The sequence below is a fragment of the Chiloscyllium punctatum genome, chromosome 32 (genome assembly GCF_047496795.1).
Source record: "Chiloscyllium punctatum isolate Juve2018m chromosome 32, sChiPun1.3, whole genome shotgun sequence".
NCBI lineage: Eukaryota > Metazoa > Chordata > Chondrichthyes > Orectolobiformes > Hemiscylliidae > Chiloscyllium > Chiloscyllium punctatum.
In genome coordinates this window covers 33,654,599-33,680,046 of record NC_092770.1, presented here as the reverse complement: position 1 = coordinate 33,680,046, position 25,448 = coordinate 33,654,599, and the positions used below count along the sequence as shown (strand labels likewise).

The following is a 25,448-nucleotide window of genomic DNA, read 5'->3' as shown; positions in this document are numbered from 1 at the left end:
GCCATCTCATTTCTCGTAATGGGATCTTGCTGTGTGAAAGTTGCTGTCTGTGTTTCACCTCATTAGGAAAGCAGCAGCTCTACAAAAATAACACCACCTCCGTGACACACTGGGGAGTTTGCACAGTGTCAAATCCATGGTGGACGAATTCTTCAAAGGGGCAGAAAAGGGGCTGGAAACTAATCCCAGCACCAACTGAAAGGGAACGTCCATTTCTAACTCACGCAGGTGAAGGTGGGAGCCTGTCCCACAGAGATACCTCAGTGAGCTGACCTCAACAAGCAGAGAGTGGGGCTTCGACTCCTTATTGAGCCTTGTACAGACCCAGCAGCAGCACCGAAGCATCTGGGGGCGGGGGGAAACGTGCACACAGCAGCGGGGGGGGGGGGGGGGTGGGGGTGGATTATGGGACCCAACCAGGGGGTCAGGGGGGCACAGTGGACAGCCCCATGGGGAAGGGAGCGAGGGGTCAGGGACAGAGAGGCACCAAGGAGTTGGGTCCCCTAACGAGGTGGCTGAGCAGGGGGAATGGAGGCCAGGCTGAGATACACAAAGAGTGGAATTACACTGGATAAAAGCAAATTACTGCAGATGCTGGAACCTGAAACCAAAAGAGGAAATGCTGGAAAATCTCAGCAGCTCTGGCAGCATCTGTAGGGAGAGAAAAGAGCTGACGTTTCGAGTCTAACTGACCCTTTGTCAAAGCTGGCTTTGACAGAGGGTCAGTTAGACTCGAAACGTCAGCTCTTTTCTCTCCCTACAGATGCTGCCAGACCTGCTGAGATTTTCCAGCATTTTTTCTTTTGGTGAGCAGAGTTACATCTTGGGCTGTTTCCCTGATGTTGTGCCATAATGTTCAGGCTGTGGGCCTAGATTGAGAGAATCAGGCAAGTGTGGGTGGTAACCTATTTACTCAGGATAGACCTGATGGGTTGAGAGTATGGAGCTGGCAAAGCACGGCAGGACAGGCGGCATCCGAGGAGCAGGAAAATCGACGTTTTGGGCAAAAACCCTTCATCAGGAATGTGGCTTGTGGGCTAGGGGATACTCAGAGATAAATGGGAGGGGGGGTGGGGTTGAGGGGAAAGGTAGCTGATTGTATAAATGGTAAATGGAGGTGGGGGAGAAGGTGATATGTCAGAGAGGAGGGTGAGTGAATAGATGGGAAGGGAGATGGACAGGTTGGACAGTTCAAGAGGGCGGTGCTGTGCTGGAAGTTTGGATCTGGGATAAGATGGGGGGAGGGGAAATGAGGAAACTGGTGAAGTCAACATTGATCTCATGTGGTTGGAGGGTCCCAAGGCAGAAGATGAGGCGTTCTTCCAGAGTGTGGAGGTGTAGGTTGTATAGGAGTGTCGGGATGTGGGGATAAGAGGGTGTTGGATGTGGGAGGGTGTGGTGTAAGGGTGTGGTGTGGGGGTGGCTAGTGGGGAGGTGTGTAGGGGTGGGGGTGTTGAGTGTGGGGTTGTGTGGGAGGGTGGGTGTGGGGATGGCTGTGGGTGTGCGCGGGTGTAGGAGGCGTGAGGTTGTGGGGGGTGGGTGTGGGGGTGTGGGGGTTGAGTCTGAGGCTCTGGGTGTGTGAGTGTTGAGGGTGTGGCGGTTGGGTGTGGGGGCTGGGTGTGGGGTTCTGGGTGTGGGTGTGGGAGTGGGGGTGGGTGTGGGGGTGTGGGTGTGGGGGTGTCAGCTGCCATCTTTCCCTTAGTGTCCCTTGCTGAATCCCTCAGGGAAAGGCTGGGAGGTTGGGATGAAACCAATAGCCCTCTTTAAGAGCTGGCAGAGACATATTGGGGTGAATGGCCTCGTGCTGTCCTGCATCACTGTGTGAATCTATTTTGTTGTCAGCACTAGATTGATCCCCGTCTGTGTTTCGGGTTTGTTGAAGCCTGTGCAGTGCTGGCTGGTGTGGAGAGGGTTAAGGATTTCGGTTTGAGTAGCAGCAGGAGTTGATTGAAGCAGTTGCTGTCAGTGGGAGATGTCCTGACCTGTGGTTCCTTGTTCTCATTTATCTTCTCACGGGGAGCTGCGCACTTGCAGTCTGCATTTAAAGGAACATTACCAGAGAAATGTAAAAACACAGCTGGCTGCTTTGTCATTAGGTCACTTCTCTCTCCTTATTTACAGGAGTTCTCTTCATATCTTACGGTTCAGCTAACTTCAAGTGGTTCACTCCTTTTTGAATGTTGTGAATGAACCTGTTTCAATCTCAGTTTGTAGAATCATAGACATTCACAGCACCGACAAAGGCCCTTCAGCCTCTTGAGTCTGTGCTGGTCAAAAAGAACCACCTGACTATCCGAATCCCATTTCCAAGCCCTTGACCCCTCGCCTTGTATCTGTGGCAGTTTCGGTCTCATTGTTTCTGTGATAGAGTTATTTATGTGACAGATTTGCAGAATGCCTCCCTGCTCCGTATACACACTGACACAGAGAAGGTTTGAGAGTCACAGGATTGTTCCAGTACAGAAGGAGGCCATTCAGCCCACAATGCCTGCAGCAGCTCTTCAGACAAGTATTGTGTCAATCTCCTGCCTTGTCTCTGAATTTAGCAATCTTGAATCGTGACTTCTGTCCAATGTGAGATCGATAAAGTTGAAGCACTGGGGAAAATTATTCGAGATTGGTTGGGGCTTAAATGCCCTGGCTCTGTGAGACGTGCTCCCAAATACTGTGGAAGCCAGCCTTTAGGAAATTGGCCAATGATGGGATAGTATCGCAATGTGGTCTTGGTGTGGCCACTCACTCATTCCCCATTAGCAGCCTCACACCTCACTCCCCCCCATCCCGAACCTCAATGCCTCCAAACTCATTGTCATATGTTCAGGAGAGTTCTTCAGGTGCTAGTCTACATTTGTGAGGAACTGTAGACTCGGTGATCCAAATGGCCTCCTTCCATTGGCCAAGAGTTGTATAATTATTGGTGATTTGGAGTAGGGTGAAGTTGGCTTTCAATGGGGACTTGATTAACCATTTACTCTCTTCGCAGGTACATGACTGATGGAGGCCTGAATTTATACACCCGCAGCATAACCCGTATTCCAGACATATCAGCTACACGCGATGTCATTCAGAGGGGCGTGTCGGATGTCTCAGGAGATGTCGATAGGTAAGGGAATGTTAGAGAAAGTCCGATGGATAGCATGCCTATTGCTGGGTCCCCTGGGCCGTCATTCGGAAACATAAGAAAGTTTCTGCTTGAGAAGTAGTCCCTCAGTCTCCAGTCACTTGGTGATCCTGTCTGAGATGAATGTTCCTCCTCCGCTGGAGATCAAGGTGCTGGAAATACAGGATAAATATCAAAACACCCACATCCCCACATCCACCCCCACTCCCACACCCACACCCAGAACCCCACACCCAGCCCCCACACCCAACCGCTACATCCTCAACACTCACACACCCAGAGCCTCAGACTCAACCCCCACACCCACCCCCCACAACCTCACTCCTCCTACACCCGCACACACCCACAGCCATCCCCACACCCACCCTCCCACACAACCCCACACCCAACACCCCCACCCCTACACACCTCCCCACCACACCCTTACACCACACCCTCCCAGATCATTTCACAATGTTCTCCAATTTTCTTTGTTGCTCGCCTTTAATGGATGTTGATTTGTGGAACCTACAATCCAGAGGGTGTCCCAATTCCTGATGGTTGGGAGCTTGGAGCTCTGATCTGAGAAACAAGGTGTAGTTTCTGACATCTGTACAGTAAGTACCAGATTACCCAGTGACCACAATGGGCCAGGATCATTTGAACTCAAACATCCACACACTAGCCCCCGCCCTGTACACATGCTACTGAATTCCAGGCTGATCAGAGTGTGACAAACTGGACAATACTCTGGTCCAATTGCACCTGAGCCCTGAGTCCGAGTTTGTGTTTGACAATTTGAAGCAAGGTGTTTTAATAACCATCACATCAAGTTCCGTGTATGTGGTAGAGCCATTGAGCTATTACAGCGTTGATGAGCTATTCAGCCCATCAATGATCTATCGATTCTAATCCCATTTTCCAACTCTTGCCTCATGGCCTTGAATATTTTGGTATTCTGTTCATCTAAATGTCTTCAGAGCTTCTGCCTCTACCATCCTTTCAGGCAGTGAGTTCAAGATATCCAGAACCCTCTGGTGAAAATGTTTCTCCTTAAATCCCCTCTGAGCCTCCTGCTTCAAAGAGGAAACCTTTCTCTCTACCTACCCTGTCAATGTCACTATACTGGCTGAGGTTACCATGAAGGGCTCTCCTTCTCAACCTCTCCCCTCACCCTGAGGCATGGTGACCCTGAGGTAACACCACCATCAGTTGTCTCTCTCTCTCTCTAATGAGAAGAACCCTATGGTCTGGTAAGACTATGGTGACTTTACCCTTACCTGCCCCTCAGAACTTTATCAATTTCAATCAGATTCCCCCTCAGCCTTCTCTGCTCTGTGGAACACAACCCCTGTTTATTCCGCCTCTCTTCATCACTGGAACGCTCCATCCCAGGCAACACCCTGGTGAATCGCCTCTGCACTCCCCCCACCCCGTAGTGTGGGGACCAGAACTGCACACAGTACCTCAGCTGTGGCCTCATCAGAATTCTATACAGCTCCAATATTACCTCCTCCAGAAACCTCTTATATTCAAAGATTTGAGAAGAGGAAGGAATTCAGTCTTTTCTCTGACTGCAGTTTGGAACCAAACCTTGTGAAATTATGTTCAAGAAGATATTGTCTTTTGTGATAGAATGGCAAAACATGAATATGGAGATTGGTATAATAATGAGAATATATCAGTGACACTGTACTGTGCATTTTCTTTTTCCATCCCTGCTCCTTCCAGGAGGGAAGATTAATTTCTCTTTCAAAATAAACACAATTTCTAAAATATGTGTGAAACTCTTTGAGAAGCTCCGTACCTTACAAAGTACCCTTTATTGAGAGAGGACCGAGAGTTCAGAAACATAGTTTATACAGCCATCAAGTGGCCAGAGACTGCAACTACATTGTGACAGTTGACATAGAAAAATTCAATGGGATTTGGAAATGCTGTCGATTACAATTACAAATAATGATGGAAATGTGCAAATAGTAGTCATGGAAATAAGAGGGAAAAGCAATAGTAAGTGGGAAAACCCAAACAATTTGGCTAAACTTCTAACCAGCTTCCTCAGAAAGTATTGGAGATTTGGGAAAAGATTTACAAATTTTATGATATGGGCACAGTTGTCTGTTCTTGCTGCAACAATTGACCTACCCTAGCTGTCTGTTGAGATGTTTGAATGTGCTGTGTGAAGGAGTTCGATTTAATATTCCTCTCTGTTCCCCTCTGTCTGCCTTTTAACTGCACGTTGACTCTGTAGAAGGTGGGGGAGTGATCTGAGCTGCCCATTTGCAGTTAATCACAGGGGTCTAAACATTCCCCTGCTGTGATAGAAATTGAAATTCCTTAAATGGCCTATGTTAGGAGCCTGAGGTGAGCACTGGTGAAAGGAAGCAGCTTGTAAATATTCATTGAATACTCAATAAGCACCTTCCAGAGCTTTCTAAAATCAGCAGGTGAGCTAAAGGGACAGAATCAAGTCATCAGGGATTATAAAAATGAGCGTGTGGGTTTATACTAGAATGAAATGTTCAACATAAGCAGCACATTTACAATGTTGAATGAAATATTACAAGGGTCAAAAAAAGTATATTTCAGGAATTTAGCTCGTATTTTGTGTCATTGAAATATTTCAGTTGGATGGAACACAATATTTTACAGAAATTGAAAGGGTTCTCACTGAGATTGCTTCAGAGAATCACTTCTAGAAAGCACACCAGAGGTTAGCAGGGTGAGGGGTCACTTTGGGCAGGGGGGGTGAGGGGTCACCTTGGCCCAAGCAGGGTGAGGGGTCACATCAGACGGGGGTGGGGGGTGCAGTGAGGGGTCACCTTGGAGCTGAGGAGGAATGGTGATTGTTGCTGAGGGGCTGCAGTGAGTGCATGAGAATGATGCAGGGCAGGTCAGAGTCTGAAGCAGAATGAGCCACAAACAGGACAGGATATCGGGGTGGTGTTCCCATGTATCGGCTGCCCTTGTCCTTCTAGATAGAAGTGGTTGTGGGTTTGGAAGATGCTGTCTGAGGATCTTTGGTGAATTTCTGCAGTGCATCTTGTAGATATTACACACTGCTGCTACAGAGCGTTGGTGGTGGAGGGAGGGGATGTTTGTGGATGTGGTGCAAATCAAGTGGCTGCTTTGTCCTGGATGGTGTCAAGCTGCTTGAGTGTTTTTGGAGCTACACCCATCCAGGCAAGTGGGGAGTATTCCATCACACTCCTGACATGGACCTTGTAGATGGTGGTAAAAACAATGACTGCACTTGCTATAAACCAGATTTTGGATTAGTGGTTCTGGAAGAGCACAACAGTTCAGGCAGCATCCGAGGAGCAGCAAAATTGACGTTTCGGGCAAAAGCCCTTCATTGTAGATGGTGGACAGGCTTTGGGGTGACAAGACTGAGTTCCTTATGTAGGATTCCTAGCCTCTGACCTGCTCTTGTAGCCACGGGCAACATCCTGGTAAACTGTTTCTGTCCCCTCTCCAAAGCCTCCACGTCATTCTGGTAGTGTGGTGACCAGAACTGGACACAATACTCCAAATGTAGCCACACTAAAGTTCTATACAGCTGCAACATGACTTGCCAATTTATAAATTCTAGGCCCTGACTGGTGAAGGTCAGCACGCCATATACCTTCTTGACCACCTTATCCACTTAAGTTGCTACGTTCAGGGAGCAGTGGACCTATACACCTAGATCCCTCGGTATGTTGATGCTAATCAGGGTTCTGCCGTTTATTGTATACTTCCCTCCTGCCTTAGATTTCCCAAAATACATCATCTTTCATTTGTTTGGTCAATCTCCTTCTGCCATTTTTCTGCCCAAGTCTCCAGTCTATCTAAACCCTGCTGTATCCTCTGGCAATCCTCCTCACTATCTACAGCTCCCCCAATCTTGGTGTCATCTGCAAACTTACTAAGCAGACCGCCCCCACTCTATTCCTGATCATTTATATATATTACAAACAACAGGGGTCCCAGCAGTGATCCCTTCTGTGGATGCCACTGGTCACAGATCTCCAGTCAGACAAATGGCCTTCCACTACTCTCCGTCTTCTATGATGAAGTCAGTCCTGTGTCCATCTTACCAGCTGACCACAGATCCCATGTGACTTCAACTTTTGTATCAGCCGTCCATGAGGGACCTTGTCAAAGGCCTTGCTAAAGTCCATACAGACAACATCATCAATCACCTTTGTCACTTCAATAAACTCAATCAAGTTTGAGAGATATGACCTTCTCCACACAAAACCGTGCTGTCTATTGCTAATAAGTGCATACTTTTCCAAATGTGAGTAAATTCTATCCTCAAGAACCTTCTTCAATAATTTCTCTATCACTGAGGAAAGGCTCACAGGCCTGTAATGACCTGGATAATCTCTGCTTGCCTTCTTAGCCAAGGAAATAACTATCCTCCAGTCCTCTGGGACCTTTCTGTGACTGGAAAAGATGCAAAGTGTTTGGACAAGGTCCCAGCAATTTCCTCCCTCATCTCCCTTAGTATTTTGGAATAGACCTCATCAGACCCTGGGGACTTGTCTCCCGAAGGTTTCTCAAAACACAACACCCCTCCTGTCGACCTGTCCTTGAATATCCACATACCCCCTCTCTGAACACACCATTCACCGTGTCCACCTCCTTTGTGAATATTGATGCAAAATATTGTGGAGCTCATTCACACCCTCTGACTCCACGCATAAATTCCCTCCTTTGTCCTTGAGTGAACCTACCCTCTCCCTAGCTATGCTCTTTCTCCTAATGTACATGTAAAATACCTTGGGACTTTCCTTATTCCTGTTTGCCAAAGCCTTCTAGGGAAGGTGATGGTCAGTGGCATTATCGCCAAACTATTAAACCAGAGGCCCAGGTAACGTTCTGGGGACCCAGTACTTGGGAGTCTAATGATGACCATGAATCCATTATCAATTGTCGGGAAAAAACTATCTGCTTCATTCAATGTCCTTCAGGAAAGGAAACTGCCATCCTTACCTGGTCTGGCCTCCATGAGAGTCCAGACCCACAGCAATGGGGTTGACTCTTAATCACCTTCTGGCCAATAAATGCTGGCCTAGTCAGTGATGCCCTCATCCTGTGAATAAATTTTTAAAAAAACCATCTCACACTCACTTCTCAATAGAATCCATCATCAAATATAAAACTGTCTGGGAGCTTCATGTCAGACGATAGATTCTATTTGGAAACTGAAAAGGGCACGTTCATGAATATGAGATTTGAGTCAGTGTCTGCAGAGTACACTCATCGTATTCTGTCTTCATCTGATAAACAAGTACAATGCAGACTGCTATCTACCCCCCCCCCCCCCCCCCGAACGTTACAATCACCAACTACAACGGCAGATTGTCCCTGTACCGATAGAATATGAAACCTTTTTACCACTCTCCTGTTGTTGCACACCACAGGATGCTAATTTGTATCTTGCAAAAATGCTGTGAAATCATAAAGGACTAGCTTGGAATATGTGGAATGAAATGAAGCAACATTGTCTTCAGCAGCGATTAAATGTAATGTGTGACACTTCACCTAGTATTTACTTCATAACAAGTCGAATCTCCATTCTTGCTCTGTCTTACAGCAGTATCATGTTACATTGAGTTTCTTTGGAGAGTCTCATCTCTGATTTACTGGTAAACTTTGCATAGGAAGCATTCTGAAATGAAAAGCATCTTTGAATAATTTTTAACGTACAAGCAAGGAGCAAACACAGGCCACTGGGCCCTTCGAGCCTGCTATCCCATTCAATAGGATCATGGACTGATCCAACTTTCAACCCATTAATCTCCCCCAGCGGAGTTGGGGCACCTTTGAACTCATCATAAAACGCAGGTGAGGGAGTCCAGTTGACAGCAATATGTATCTTTAACTAATTGAAAATGTCACTGCTCAAAACGTTCAGTTTATTTTGCAGATTGACCGTGTGACAAAATCATTGAAATGGCTGCATGATAAACAGAATGTGAATATAACATGCAGCTCTCTCTGATACTGAAGGTGTTTGCTCAGGCAATACCACTGTTCTTCCCATGGTTCACTGTACAGCGTTACAGATGGCTGGTTATCCCAAAGAAAGGGGATATGTCAATGCAATTGTTGGTGTAAGGAATATCAATGAGATGCGAAAACGGGCATTAGGCGATAAGTTTTTTTTAACTGTGGGTACAATGATATTTTAACTGAAATGCCTGAATCTTTTCATGAATGTGGGGTTTGAGAATTGGGGTCAGTTTTATTCACAGTTTTGAACTTGCATTTGCATAGCACCTTCAAGGCAGAGAAGTTCAAGGCATGAGAAGAGAGGCAAAATAGACAGCCAGTGGAGGGAGATGTTCGGACCTTGTTTAAACAGAGAAGGAAATTAAAGGAGGAGGGAGCGTTGGAAAGATTTAGCAAGAGAATTCTGCAGCAAGACACCAATGGCAACCGAAGACATAACTGTGAGGGGGTGGTATGTGCTTAGTGTGTTGAGGAGAGGGGGTGGTATGTGGTTAACATTTTGAGGGGAGGGGGTGATGTGTGGTTAGTGTGTTGAGGGGAGGGGTGGCATGTGGTTAGCGTGTTGAGGGGTGGGAGTGGTATGTGGTTAGCGTGTTGAGGGGAGAGGGTGATGTGTGGTTAGCGTGTTGGGGGGAGGGAGTGGCATGTGGTTAGCGTGTTGACGGGAGATGGGCGAGAGCTGAGAATCAGCAGTAGTGAGTGATCTCAGCCATTAGTTGGAGGAGGTTACAGAGTTATAGCGAGATAATATCCTGGAGCAGTTTAGACATTGGGGAGGAAAGTGAGAATTCCAGTGTGAGAGGAATTTCTCCCTTTCATTGTGAAGCAGAGATTGTGTTAATTATAGGCCAGTTAGATCTCCCTGTTAGCAATCGAATGGCCTGAAGAGTTTCAGTCTATTTCTGTACCTCTTTCCCACTCTGTCTTTTGTTCATTTGAATACAGCTGTTTATTTCTAGCCTTGTCTCCTCTTCACAATGTTCTTGATCTTTCAGGTGTGTTTCAGTCTATCTGATTGCCTCTTTCTGTGTGTGTCTCTCTGTGTCTTCCTGCCACTTTTTGTGTTGCTATGTGTTCCGTTGTCTGTCACCCGCTTTGTTCCTGTGTATGTCTGTGATTGTCTGTCCCTATTCATTATCTCACTCCCTTGATCTGTTTCTTTCTCTGTCCCTGTCTTCTTTTTGCACTTGCTCTCGGACTCTCTCTCTCTGACCCTATCTCATTTCCTTTCTATCTGTCTCTCAGCTCTTTATCCTCATTCCTTCCTTTCATTCAATCTTTTTCCACTCGTTTTGCTTTCTCGCTTTTGATTCACTTTCGAAAGATGTAGTTCAACAGGTAGCTGTAATTGGTGTGGTTGGACGGGTATCTGTAAGGGATATGGTTGGATGAGTAGCGTAATGGGTGTGGTTGGACGGGTAACTGTAATGGGTGCGGTTGGACAGGTAGCTGTAATTGGTGTGGTTGCACGGGTATCTGTAAGGGATATGGTTGGATGAGTAGCGTAATGGGTGTGGTTGGACGGGTAACTGTAATGGGTGCGGTTGGACAGGTAGCTGTAATTGGTGTGGTTGGACAGGTAGCTGTAATTGGTGTGGTTGGACGGGTATCTGTAAGGGTTATGGTTGGATGAGTAGCTGTAATTGGTGTGGTTGGACGGGTATCTGTAAGGGTTATGGTTGGGTGAGTAGCTGTAATTGGTGTGGTTGGACGGGTAGCTGTAAGAGATATGGTTGGATGAGTAGCGTAATGGGTGCGATTGGACGGGTAACTGTAATGGGTGCGATTGGACGGGTAGCTGTAATGGGTGTGGTTGGACGGGTAACTGTAATGGGTGCGATTGGACGGGTAGCTGTAATGGGTGTGGTTGGACGGGTAACTGTAATGGGTGCGATTGGACGGGTAACTGTAATGGGTGCGATTGGACGGGTAGCTGTAATGGGTGTGGTTGGATGGGTAACTGTAATGGGTGCGGTTGAACAGGTAGCTGTAATTGGTGCAGTTGGATGGGTAATGGTAATGGGTGTAGTTGGACGGGTAACTGTAATAGGTGCGATTGGACGGGTAGCTGTAATGGGTGCGGTTGGACGGGTAACTGTAATGGGTGTGGTTGGACGGGTAACTGTAATGGGTGTGGTTGGAAGGGTAGCTGTAATGGGTGTGGTTGGATGGGTAACTGTAATGGGTGTGGTTGGACGGGTAGCTGTAATGGGTGTGGTGGACGGGTAGCTGTAAGGGGTATGGTTGGATGGGTATCTGTAAGGGGTGTGGTTGGACGGGTAACTGTAATGGGTGTGGTTGGACGGGTAGCTGTAATGGGTGTGGTTGGACGGGTAGCTGTAAGGGGTGTGGTTGGACGGGTAGCTGTAATGGGTGTGGTTGGATGGGTAGCTGTAATGGGTACGGTTGAATGGGTAACTGTAATGGGTGTGGTTGGACAGGTAGCTGTAATGGGTGTGGTTGGATGGGTAGCTGTAATGGGTGTGGTTGGATGGGTAGCTGTAATGGGTACGGTTGAATGGGTAACTGTAATGGGTGCGGTTGGACGGGTAGCTGTAATGGGTGTGGTTGGATGGGTAACTGTAATGGGTGCGGTTGGATGGGTAACTGTAATGGGTGTGGTTGGATGGGTAATTGTAATGGGTGTGGTTGGACGGGTATCTGTAAGGGTTATGGTTGGATGAGTAGCTGTAATTGGCGTGGTTGGATGGGTAGCTGTAAGGGATATGGTTGGATGAGTAGCGTAATGGGTGCGATTGGACGGGTAACTGTAATGGGTGCGATTGGACGGGTAGCTGTAATGGGTGTGGTTGGACGGGTAACTGTAATGGGTGCGATTGGACGGGTAACTGTAATGGGTGCGATTGGACAGGTAGCTGAAATGGGTGTGGTTGGATGGGTAACTGTAATGGGTGCGGTTGGACAGGTAGCTGTAATGGGTGCGGTTGGACAGGTAGCTGTAATGGGTGTGGTTCGACGGGTAGCTGTACTGGGTGTGGTTGGACAGGTAGCTGTAATGGGTGTGGTTGGATGGGTAACTGTAATGGGTGTGGTTGGATGGGTAGCTATAATGGGTGAAGTTGGACAGGTAGCTATAATGGGTGTGGTTGGATGGATAGCTATAATGGGTGTGGTTGGATGGGTAGCTGTAATGGGTGAGGTTGGACAGGTATCTGTAATGGGTGTGGTTGGACAGGTGTCTGCAATAGTTAGAAGTGGCCCCTCTGAGCTTTCACAGATTTCACTGATTTCTGTCAGATTTGACTTCAGTCAGTCATTATCAGGAAGATCTCAGTGTCCTCGCTGAGAATGGAGATATTATTCAAGTTGTTGCTCCAAATCTAGTGATTACTGTCCCCTCTTTACCCAATCTGTGAGCACTGTGATGCTCCCCATGGTTGAATATCAGACGCACTGTCAAGGGCAGATTTTGAAATTCAAACCAAATCTCTTGGCCCATTGTCCCCGAGGGTCTGAATGGAAGTTATGATTCCTCCCTTTCTGAACGGGTGGGGTGGTTTATCTCCCTTGCTCCCTCTGTTTGTGGTCTCTAAGGCCACATCAGTGCTACAGTAAAATTAAAACAGGATTTGACTTGATTTCACACACTGAGATCCGAGGGTGTACTTAACAAAACCAACATGAAAAGTGATCACGTGATGAGAGTGCGAATACAGGTCAGTTGTTGGGTTTTAAGGGCCAGAGGGTATTTGTCAGCTGGACCAGCAGTTTGGATGCTGTCAGTAAATGATGTACGGACCAATATTGACCCATTAACAGGCTGCTTCTTTTCAGAATTGTAAGGATAAAAGACAGCCTCAGTATTGTGGGAGTATATGACCCAATCTCCGTGGCAGGGCGAGGGAGGGATGACTGCCATCTAGATTACCAACTGCCTGTGGCCCATCTCAGAGGCTAAATGGAAAACCATTCACGTATTCTCCTTCCTGGTTGTGTAGACTTGCAGTTCCACTGTGCTGGGTGTTTAACTTGGAGATGCCCTTGTCTCAGGCAAATTATGAAACAATCCAAACTCATTGGGATGTGTATAATTGGGAACTGGTTGAGATATTGATTGTCTGTCTGATTTTGACTTCTGAGATGTTTCTGAAAGATTATTGCTCAACATAGCCACGTGGCTATTGAAGGCAGCTCTGTTGGGCTGTTTAAAAACAGTCACTAAATATCTATATTGTATGTAATGATATGGATTAATGCTGGTTAACGGTGAAAGTGTGAAAAATCATTCCTTTAGTTGAAGAGTCACTTAGTCATTTAGAACACTGCATTCCAACACGGAAAAATATAAAGACCGTGTTGGTTTAGCAATATTTGTAAATCCCAAAAGAAATTTCTTCAGTTTTCATTCGCTTTAAAGTTTACTCATTGCACCAAAACTCTGAAGCTTGTTTTGACACATATTCTGATCTCAGCTGCTAGGGCAAGATCATGTGATCAAGAGGGAACCTGAGAGTGGGCTGGAAGCCCATCAGACTATAAAACCACAGAATACAGGAGGCCATTCAGCCCATTGAGTCTGCTCTGCCATTTGATCATGGCTGATAGATTTCTCAACCACATTCTCTTGCCTTCTTGTTGTAACTCTTGATCCACTTTATTCATCAGGAACCTATCCATCTCTGTCTTAACTACACTCAGTGGCTTCCACAGCCTTCTGTGGTAATGAGTTCCACAGATCCCCCACCCCTCTGGCTTAAGAAATTCCTCCTCATCTCAGTTTTAAAGCATTATCCCTTCACTCTGAGGTTGTGCACTTGGATTCTAGTCTCTCCTACTGGTGGAAACATCTACTCCATGTCCACTCTATCCAGGCCTCTCAGTATCCTCTATGTTTCAATGAGATTTCCCCCACCTCCGTTGAAACTCCATTGTGTACAGACCCAGACCCAGAGTCCCCAGCTGCTCCTCATATGACAAGCTCTTCATCCCTGGGATCATTCTTGTAAACTTTCCTCTAACACCAGCACATCCTTCCTTAGATATGGGGCACAAGCTGCTCACAATACCTCAAATGTGGTCAGTCCAGAGCTTTACATAGCCTCAGCAGTAAATCCCCGCTCTTGTATTCTAGCCCTCTTGAAATGAATGCTAATATTGCATTTGCCTTCCTAACTGCCAACTGAACCTGCATGATAATGTTAAGAGAATCCTGAACGAGAACTCTCAAGTCCCTTTCTGCTTCAGGTTTCCAAATCCTTTGACCATTTGGAAAATAGTCTACGCCTTTAATCTTCCTACCAACGTGTAGAGCCTCACACTTTCCCACATTGTATTCCACCTGCCGCTCATTTGCCCACTCTCCTAACCTGTCCAAGTCCTTCTGCAGTATCTCTGCTTCCTCAACACTACCTGACCCTCCACCTATCTTTGGGTCATCTGCAAACTTAGCAACAGTTCCTTCATCCAGATCATTGATGTATACCGTGAATAGTTGTGATCCTAACACTGACCCCTGTGGAACTCCACTAGTCACCAGCTGCCACCTTGAAAGCTGCCATCCCAGTATCCCCACTCTCTGCCTTTCACCAGTCAGCCAATCCCCTATCTACACCAATACCTTGCCCCTAACACCAAGGGCTTATCTTATTTCACTGCCTCATGTGCAGCACCTTGTCAAAGACCTTCTGGAAATCCAAATACATCACATCCACTCGCTCTCCTTTCTCTAACTTACTCACTACCTCCTCAAAGAATTCTAATAGATATATCAGGCAGGACCTCCTCTTGAGAAAGCCACACTGACTCTGCCTTATTTTATCATGCACTTTCAAGAATGTTTTTAATAATGGACTCTAAAATCTTACCAACAACCAAGCTAACCAGCCTAGTTTCCTGTCTTCCGCCTCCCTCCCTTCTTAAACAGGGCTGTTACATTAGCCATTTGCAGTCCTCTGGGACCCTCCCTGCTGCCAGTGACTCCTGACAGATCCCCACCAATGCCCCTACAATCTCCTCAGCTACCTCCTTCAGAACTCTGGGGCTGTTGTCCACCTGGTCCGGGTGACGTATCCACCTTCAGACCTTTCAGCTTCCCCAGTATACTCTCCTTAGAGATGGCCACAGCACAAATCTCTTGAAGTTCTAGTTTGCTGATAATATCTTCCGCTGTGGAAACTGATGTAAAGTACCTATTTGTTCCCCTGCCATTTCTCTGTTGCTTGTTACTATCTCTCCAGCCTCGTTTTCCATCTTCTAACCACCTGTCTATGAGGTGAGAGGGCTGTGTCCACAGGACAGAGTTTGTTTATTGAGGTTGGGAGATTGTTATGGTGGAGCGGGGTTTAGAATGGGAGGCTGGGGAAAGAGTGACGGTGGGGGAGGGGGGGGAGGGTGACGCCTAGTTTGCTGCAGGGTAACCGATTGTCTGGCAGCTTGCCTGTCACTCTGACTCCCAGTGCCAGCTCGTGAGAGGGATCTGCGAGTGTTTGCTGCGACAGCCTGAAATCTCCCTCAGCTCCACCAGTGTTGGAAAAGGAAATGCAGATGACTTATCATAAGCTGCTTATCCACTAGTTAATGCAAAAACAACTGAAGTAGAAAATTATCATCATTTCAGTGTGTGCACTTCCGAAATCGATAGCCTGTGGAGGGGCTAATCTTTGCACCAGGGAGAACCGATATTAACATTAACTATCGTCTAGGAGATGTTCATATGAACATCTCAGAAAGGGAGCATAATGTTGTCATAAAAATGGTCAGCTATTGACCCAAATATCCCACTGAATGTTTTCCTGTTGACTGAATCATTTTTGATGCATCTTTTTATAAATGGCAAACTGGGTCAATTATCTGAAGCCTTCCTGCCAAGTACCGAGATCAGACTCTTGCCTCTCAGGAGCTCTACATTGTTAATGAGCCAGGGAGTGCTGTACGTATCCCTCTCCTCCCTGCTTTATCCAGCTCTCACTCCTGTCATGCGTCATTTTCCAATGAAGTGCTTTAGCAACAAATGGTGCCCGAGGTAGCTGGTACTGGTACTGACTACCCATGGGCACACACGTCTCTCTCTGGGGAACCACCATTGATAACCCTGCAGAGGGTTCCAGCTGAGAACAGGAGGCACAAACAAGAGACATCTTGGGGAAACTGTGGAAAAAAACACAACACCATAATGCAAAGCTTGATCACACCAGGGAGTGTCGCCGGTTTTTCTGTTCACTTTGTAACTTAGAAGCAGGAGGAGGCCATTCAGCCCCATTTGCCTGCACCACCATTTTGTGTCACCCTCCTTTCTGTGAAGTGTCTTAATATTTGGCAAAATGTATTATATTTGCTCTGCTGGCTAATGCGTGCTGGTGGAACATGTAGCATGAAGTTTTCAATACTCATTGTGCTCTGATTGTCTGATTAAAATGGCACTTACGTCCTTAACTGTATCATTGGGTGGAATCTTCCCAACCCCAGAATGTTGTGGCTCAGAGTGAGAAAGCTCGGCACACACATGGAATACTGTAGGTCCTGGGGACATGTTCCACAGGGATCCGTTTTGGTGTTCCATAGGGACCCATGCTGGGACCACCCTTGTTTGTGATATACATAAATGATCTGGAGGAAGGTATAGCTGGTCTGATTAGCAAGTTTGCAGATGACACGAAGATTGGTGGAGTAGCAGATAGTGAAGGGGACTGTCAGAGAATACAGCAGAATATAGATAGAGTGGAGAGTTGGGCAGAGAAATGGCAGATGCAGTTCAATCCAGACAAATGTGAGGTGATGCATTTTGGAATATTCAATTCAAGAGTGAACTATACAGTAAATGGAAAAGCCCTGGGGAATATTGAGGTACAGAGAGATCTGGGTGTTCAGGTCCATTGTTCCCTGAAGGTGGCAATGCAGGTCAGTAGAGCGGTCAAGAAGGCATATGGTACGCTTTCCTTCATCAGATGGGCTACTGAGTACAAGAGTTGGCAGGTCATGTTACAGTCGTTTAGGACTTTGGTTCGGCCACTTTTAGAATACTGCGTACAGTCCTGGTAACCACATAACCAAAAGGATGTGGATGCTTTGGACAGGGTGCAGAGGAAGTTCACCAGGATGTTGCCTGGTATGATTAGATTAGATTAAATTCCCTACAGTGTGGAAACAAGCCCTTCAGCCCAAACCAACCCTCCGAAGAGTGACTCACCCAGACCCATTTCCCTCTGACTAATGCACCTAACAGTATGGGCAATTTAGCATGGTCTGGAAAGACTCCCCTTTGATGCTGATCTCCCACAACCAGCTCCCATAGCCTGTGCCTGGTACTCCAGCCTGGAGCATCGCTCAGCTCTGTCCCCTCAATGTTGTTGCTGCAGGGAGAGAGACATTCACTCGCACGGCCGGTGACGATAAGTGAACACCAATTCCGGGATATTTACAAGCATGTGACACCCACGGGCCCTCAGGAAGTCACTTCTATCTGCCTGAGAATGTACTCTGGTTCTCAGGTGAACTTCTCCCCTGGAGGCCATTACCTTCAGCACAGGAGGCTGAGTCTCTCTGGAGGGGGAGTTGAACCCTCTGCTGACTGGAGGGTACAAACTGGTGGCTCATATGAGTCTCACAACATTGAGAACGTACTTGGATGAGCACTGCAGGTTCCCTGCCATGGGCTAAGTGCTGGAAAGCGGGGAGCTAGTGTAGGTAGTCGTATATTTGTGACAGCACACAATCGATGGGCCAAAGGGCCTCTCATGTACTGTGTGATTCTGTGATTTTATGACTTGGCCCACACTGAGGTAAGGAGTCCATGTGTTAAAAACCACTCTATGAGGAATGTTGCTTTTGAACCCCTTGTTGGATGATATGGTGGGAGAGTGATCCCTTTGATCCATTCCAACTGCACAATGGCTCAGCCCCCACGTCAAAACAGATTTACAGGACATCCCGTGATTGAAAGTTGCCTGAACGAGATAACCCTGTCTGTGTTGCAGATACCAACGGCTGAGGTTACCAGGAAGGACTCTCCTTCTCACCCTCTCCCCTCACCTGAGTCATAGTGTCCCTCAGGTTAAACTCCTACCAGCCGTCTCTCTGTAATGGGAGAGCAGCTACATGGTCCTCTGGGACAATGGGGACTTTCATTTTACCTGACGATCTGCTGCAGTTAGGATTGTGAATTAAAGAAATAAAAGAGTTGCATTTCTGTAGCACCTTTCATGTCTTCAGAACATTTCAAAGTGCCAATAAAGTACCTTCTGCTTTGTAGTTTAGGAAACTGACAGTGAGCTGTGAGAATCAGGGGTTGGTGGGCAGGGGATGAGGGAGAGAATAGGATGGGTGTGTGCTGTGAATGATGAACATCAATCATTGGATCAGCACAAATTTAAAATAAATCCAAGAATGTATGGGTACAGAACCATACTTGTGTTACAGTCTCAGGAGAATTGAGACTGTTACTATGCAGAAGCTGCTGTTGCTATGCACTGATAAAGATTGAGGCTGGTGCTTATTGTTCTTACTAATAGCTGGCAGAGAGTTTGAGGAGAACAGCTGAAAAATCGTTCTCAGTGCTGATGAAAATTGGAAGGAAATCCGTTTTAAATGGGCGGCACGGTAGCACAGTGCTTACCACTACTGCCTCATAGTGTCAGAGACCCGGGTTCAATTCCCGCCTCAGACAACTCTCTGTGTGGAGTTTGCACATTCTCCCCGTGTCTGCGTGGGTTTCCTCCGGGTGCTCCGGTTTCCTCCCACAGTCCAAAGATGTGCAGGTCAGGTGAATTGGCCATGCTAAATTGCCCGTAGTGTTAGGTGAAGGGGTAAATGTAGGGGAATGGGTCTGGGTGGGTTGCTCTTTGGTGGGTTAGTGTAGACTTGTTGGGCCGAAGGGCCTGCTTCCACACTGTAAATAATCTTAAACAGCTCACTGTTGCTTGCACTGGGTCAGTTGTATTGAAGAGTGAGTCCAGAATGGGCCTGGGATTTCACTGAGTTCTGACTGTCATTCAGTGGGAAACCACCTGGTCCCTGAGTCAGGAAATCCTGCTTCAAACACAGCCTTTCAGAAACAGGACCCCAACATCTGAGCTGGCCCTCCCACTGTAGTGCTGAGGTAGTGCTACCTTGTCTTTCAGTTGAAATATCAAACAAAGGCTCCACCTGGCATTGCAGGCAGCTATGAAAGATCCCAACAAGAGCAGAGGATTTGTTCATGACAGTACTTCCCCTCAATCAAATCTCACAGTATCAAAGGAATTGGTCCTTTTTATGTGTGGGATCATGCTGTCTACAGACTGATTCTGGGGTTTCCTACATTAGCAGTGGCAGCCTTGTGAAACAGAAATTGTTGAAACAATGTTTGGGGCATCGAGAGGCTGTAAAAGAGGTTTCAGAAATGCTCATTTTTCTCTTATTGAAATTCCCCTTTTGTTTGGATTTCCCCACCACGCCAAAGTGATTCCAATGAAATGTTAAATGTTTGATCTTTCATGAGGCTTTGACCACAGTTGTTCTTGAAATGTTCAACTTGGAAGCATGATCTGCAAATGTGGGAGATTGCCACATGCTGATGAAGGTGGGATTGTACTCTATGTGACTGTTCGAGAGGAATATCAGAGTGTAGAACACCCGGGTTTGAGTAGGAAATCGCGCTCCCCCATGTAAATTTAGTTATAAACATTAAACAGCATCAATATAGACAGTGAATTCAAGCTGATCCCCTCTGAGTCACACATTACCCTGGCTTGATAATACTGTTCATTGACTGTTACTGGGTCAAACCTGGGAGTTCTCTACCCAACTGCACAGCGGGATGCTCTTCAGCACACAAACTGAACACTTCAAGAAGATGACCCATCAACACCTTCTCAAAGGCAGTAAGTAACTTACCTTCGGTCTCCCCAAAGCCTGTCCACCATCTACAAGGCAAAAGTCAGGAGGGTGATAGAGTACTCCCCACTTGCCTGGATGGGGGCAGCCCCAACAACACTCAAGAGGCTCAACACCATCCAGGACAAAGCAGCCACTTGATTGGCACCACATCCACAAACATCCACGCTGTCCACCATCAATGTTCAGTAACAGCAGTGTGTCTATCTACAGGATGCACTGCAGAAATTCACCAAAGGTCCTCAGACAGCATCTTTCAAACCCACAACCACTTCCATCTCAAAGGAAAAGGGCAGCAGATACATGGGAATACCACCCCCTTGCAAGTTCCCCTCCAGGCCACTCGCCATCCTGACTTGCTGTTTGCTGTTTTCCCACCTTCATCGATCTGAAATAGCTGAGATACATGGACCAATGTCTGTGATGTGCAATGTGTAACAAACAGACCAGAGTTATACTGCTTATTGTATAACTGCCTGGCTGTAGGAATGTTTTCCATGAAGAAAGTCTGATACACTGGTTGAGAGTCCCTCTTCTCAAAGTGTGCACTCTGAAGCCAGGGCCATACTGACAGCGCCATCACGTGTAACGTAGCAGATATTCTTTCTGAGGTTTGTGGTGATCCAGTGGACTTTCTTTTAGATTACTTACAGTGTGGAAACAGGCCCTTCGGCCCAAAAGGTCCACACCAACCCTCCGAAGCGCAACCCACCCAGACCCATTCCCCTACATTTACCCCTTCACCTAACACTATGGGCAATTTAACATGGCCAATTTATCTAACCTGCACATTTTTGGAGTGTGGGAGGAAACCAGAGCACCCGGAGGAAACCCACACAGACATGGGGAGAATGTGCAAACGCCACACAGACAGTTGCCAGTGGTGGGAATTGAACCCGGGTCCCAGGTGCTGTGAGGCAGCAGTGCTAACCACTGTGCCACCGTGCCACCCACACAATGTACGTGAACATATTAAACCCTTCAAGACCCCACGCCACACTCCTGCCAACATCACAGATCACTTCCGAGTGAAATCAGTGACTGATTTCTGTGGTGGAAACTCATTCTTACTTATCCTGTGTAATAAAATCAAAACTCTTGAATGCAAGCCTGAGAAAGATCCTTCCTTTTGATATGTACTCATTGCAGGATGTGAAGGGCACTGGGGAAGGCCAGTAGTTATTGTTATAGTTCTAGTTATAGTTATAGTGAAGGAACAGTGATATATTTCCAAGTCAGGATGGTGAGCGGCTTGGAGGGGAACTTGCAGGGGGTGGTGTTCCCATGTATCTGCTGCCCTTGTCCTTCTAGATGGAAGTGGTTGTGGGTTTGGAAGGTGCTGTCTGAGGACCTTTGGTGAATTTCTGCAGGGCATCTTGTAGATAGTACACACTACTGTTACTGAATATTGATGGTGGAGGGAGTGGGTGTTTGTGGATGTGTTGCCAATCAAGTGGCTGCTTTGTCCTGGACGGTGTCAAGCTTCCTGAGTGTTGTTGGGACTTCACCCATCCAGGCAAGTGGGGAGGATTCCATCAACTCCTGACTTGTGTCTTGTAGATGGTGGACAGGCTTTGGGGAGTCAGGAGGAGAGTTACTCGCTGCAGTATTCCCAGTCTCTGACCTGCTCTTGTAGCCACTGTGTTTAGGTGGTTCACTCGGTTCAGTTTCTGGTTAATGGTAACCCCTAGGTTGTCAATAGTGGGGGATTCTATGATGATAACACCATTGAATGTCAAGGGGCAGTGGTTAGATTGCCTCTTATTGGAGATGGTCATAGCCTGGCATTTGTGTGGCATGAATGTTAAGGGAGACTCAGTAGGGATGTGTTCAATATCGGCAACAGCCAAATAAAGAGAAACTGTTTCAACAGGCAGAGGTGTCTGTAACCCAAGGAAGCAGGTTTGCAATAATCAGTGAAAGAAATGTGAGGGGGCAGGGGGTTACTGAGGAGATTCTGTTTTCCCCTGGGGTTTGTGATCTGGAATGGGCTGCCGCAAAGGGCGATCAAACCAGATTTGGGAGAAATTTCTCGAAGGAAATTAGATAAATATTTGTAAAAGAGACATTGGAGGGTTTTAGGTGAAATTGCAGGATAAAGATGCTAAATTGATAGCTCTTCGAAAGAGCTAGCACAGACAAGATGGGCTAAAGGTCCTCTTTTCTGTGCTGTTCAATGCAATTGATTGCTAAGCCACTATATTAACAACCTTCTCTTCCTACTTGGAAGACTGGCGTGGTGGTGCTGTTCAAATTAACTACAGATTGACAGGGAAGAACTTTAACATCTATAATGCACAAAACATTGTGGTCTCATTCCCTGTGAAAATAAATGAATTTGTGGCTGTTTCATTGATCACCGTTCTTGTCTTTTTTTGTCAAGCCATGAGCTACATTAGTCTATGGAAATCTAACCGGGGGAGGTTCTGAAGAGAGAATTCTCTAATCAGTGTTTACATTTGTCTAAATTAATGCTACAAATGTGTCTTCTCACCTCTCTTGGAACAATGCTTTAATATTAACCTAACAGCCGGTCCTTTCAGTCTATAATTGCACCTTATGTCGGAGCTGGGATTATTCGATGAGGAAGGCTTGCTCTGTTTTTGTCACTCGCTTCCTGTTCATTGCTCCAGTCCCTAGACATTTCACAAAGCTCCCGTTCCCTGCGTCAGTTCAGTAACCCACGGGTACTGCTCGGCTGGTAGGTGCAGCATCAAGGTGACATTGCTGGATGGCACCTTGAAGGGTTCAGTGGGAAAGTCTGTGGCCTTTAGCCCGAGGTTCGCAGTAAGTATTTGAGCACCTCCTTAACCAGGGGGCAGATTGCAGCTACCTGTGCTGTACTGAGGTACCTGAGCCAGGCCCGTCTCCATGGACACCGTGATGGAGCTGGAGCTCTGTAAAGTCACTTGCACTGAACTGAAATCATTCGATGTGACATTATTGCATCCAACTGCAGAGTTAAATGTGCTTCAATATTTAATTTTGCTCCATTTTTATTTATAAAAGTCAACCAGCAACAAGCCCTGCTGAAAGCTTGTCAGGTTTGCTTTATAATGCTTGGTTTCATGTTCTGCGTGAGCTTTATTCCCAGGTTCATTCCCACAACTGGTTTCGTTGCCGCCTTTAAAACTGTTCATGCTCCCTCCCTCATGTTGCACCTGTGATTGTTTCTGTTAATTATCGTGGAGGTTAGTCCATGGTTCATGTGTGACTAATTATTCCAAAAGTTCAGGTCAAGTCTGTGTGCTGTTAATTGTTGCTGAGCTCGTTATTTGTCTAAGCTACCAGCGTTGCCATGACACCTTAGCCTGGAAACTCTGCCCATTTTTCTACTTGGTGCTGAATTAGCATCATTTCGATAAAGGCACAGGATGGAAACTCACTCCTGACTGAGATCAACAAGACATTCTGACGTTGAGGGGAGGGCAGGACTTATTTCTGTCCCATCCTCACTCTCCGGCACTAACACTGGAGCATCCTACCGAGGGAGTTCCACCACGTAGGACTCACGCAGCTGAACACACAGCCCTGATGGTGGAGTCAATTCAAGGATCCACACAAATCCAGAATTGGAGGTGCACAGGTATCTCAGACGTCTGTAAGAGTTGGGGGAAGTGAAACCGATAGATAGAGGTATGATGGCGAGAGGAGGTGACAGAGATTAGAGGAGTGTAGAGGCTGGGAGAGGTTATAGAGATAGGCAGGGGGTGTAAGGGGCTAGAAGGGGGTTACAGAGATAGGGAGGGGGGTGTATGGGCTAGAGGAGGTAACAGAGATAGGGTGGGGATGGAGGAGGTTACAGAGAAAGGGAGGGGGTGTTGGGGCTGGAGGGGGTTACAGAGATAGGGAGGGGGTGTAGGGGTCGGTGGAGGTTACAGAGATAGGGAGGGGGTGTAGTGGCTGGAGGGGGTGACAGAGATAGGGAGGGGGGTGTATGGGCTGGAGGAGATTACAGAGATAGGGAGTGGGTGTAGTGGCTGAAGGGGGTTACAGAGATAGGGAGGGGGGTGTATGGGCTGGAGGGGGTTACAGAGATAGGGAGGGGGTGTAGGGGTTGGAGGGGGTTACAGAGATAGGCAGGGGCTGTTGGGCTGGAGGGGGTTACAGAGATAGGGAGGGGTGGATGGGCTGGAGGGGGTTACAGAGATAGGGAAGGGGTGTATGGGCTGGAGGGGGTTACAGAGATAGGGAAGGGGGTGTATGGGCTGGAGGAGGTTACAGAGATAGGGAGGGGATGTAGGGGCTGGAGGAGGTTACAGAGATAGGGAGGGGGTGTATGGGCTTGAGGGGGTTACAGAGATAGGGAGGGGGTGTATGGGCTGGAGGGGGTTACAGAGATAGGGAGGGGGTGTCGGGGCTGGAAGGGTTACAGAGAGAGGGAGGGGGGTGTATGTGCTGAAGGGGGTGACAGAGGAAGGGAGGGGGTGTAGGGGCTGGAGGGAGTTACAGAGATAGGGAGGGGGTGTAGGGGCTGGAGGGGGTTACAGGGATAAGGAGGGGGTGTAGGGGCTGGAGGGGGTTACAGGGATAAGGAGGTGGTGTAGGGGATGGAGCAGGTTACAGAGATAGGGAGGGGGTGTAGGGGCTGGAGGGGGTTACAGAGATAGGGAGGGGGTGTAGGGGCTGGAGGGGGTGACAGAGGTATGGAGGGGGTGTAGGGGCTGGAGGGGGTTACAGAGATAGGGAGGGTGTGTAGGGGCTGGAGGGGGTTACAGAGATAGGGAGGGGGTGTAGGGGCTGGAGGGGGTGACAGAGGTGTAGGTGATGGAGGAGATACAGAGATAGGGAGGAGTACGGGGCAGAGGTATACAGAGATAGGAAGGGGATGTAGGAGCTGATGTAGGTTACAGAGATAGGGAGGGGTGTGTTCATGGGGGGATTTTTACATAAGGGTGAGATTTCTAATACAGTGAAGTTGCAGGATTGGTGTTGTGTAGAAGGTGATGGATGAACAGCACTCAATAGGAGTTTGTACACAAAACAGCAGACTGTAAACTCTTGTCCAATCACTTGACGATCTGTGGAATTGATCGAATTAAAAGCTTCTTCATCATTGCCATCATTGGCTCTCCCTCAGTGAGGGTGATGTTTGCTCAGGGTGGTTAATTGCTGCTGTGGCTGTTCATGCTGAGATATTGGAAACATGGGGACCCATGTCCCAAAAGGTAGTGGCCTGATGTCCCTGCCTCATCATATGGAAGATTGGTAAACAGGTTGTTGCCATTTTCAATTCCTCTCAGTTACCGATGTGGATGTTGCTGCACTTTAACAAAAGCTTCAGCGTGCATTTGGTGTGATTTCTTCATCCGCCCCTCGAACATTGTCCATTTGAAAGCAGGACCTGGAGATGGAGACTATCCTCCTTTTGGGCACAGTGTCAGACAAACGCCTGATTGAGCAGGGGTTTCACTGAATTCTAGTGAAACTAGAATTTACTGGAAGCTCCTCTGAGGGAAACAGTGGAGGTGTTGTTTGGTGGAATTTCTCTGGCTCTCTGAGTGTTTTTGATGCA

The 25,448-nt window shown here is 47.3% G+C and overlaps 1 protein-coding gene across 15 annotated transcripts in view; it reads left to right on the top strand.

Moving 5' to 3' along the window:
* Positions 1–25,448, top strand: part of nav3 (neuron navigator 3) — a 927,909-nt gene that overhangs the window by 746,575 nt on the left and 155,886 nt on the right. For all 15 annotated transcript variants that reach the window (XM_072552054.1, XM_072552051.1, XM_072552053.1 and 12 more), the window contains one exon: positions 2,984–3,103. In XM_072552054.1, the coding sequence (XP_072408155.1) occupies positions 2,984–3,103 (120 nt within the window). The remainder of the gene's footprint in view (positions 1–2,983; positions 3,104–25,448) is intronic.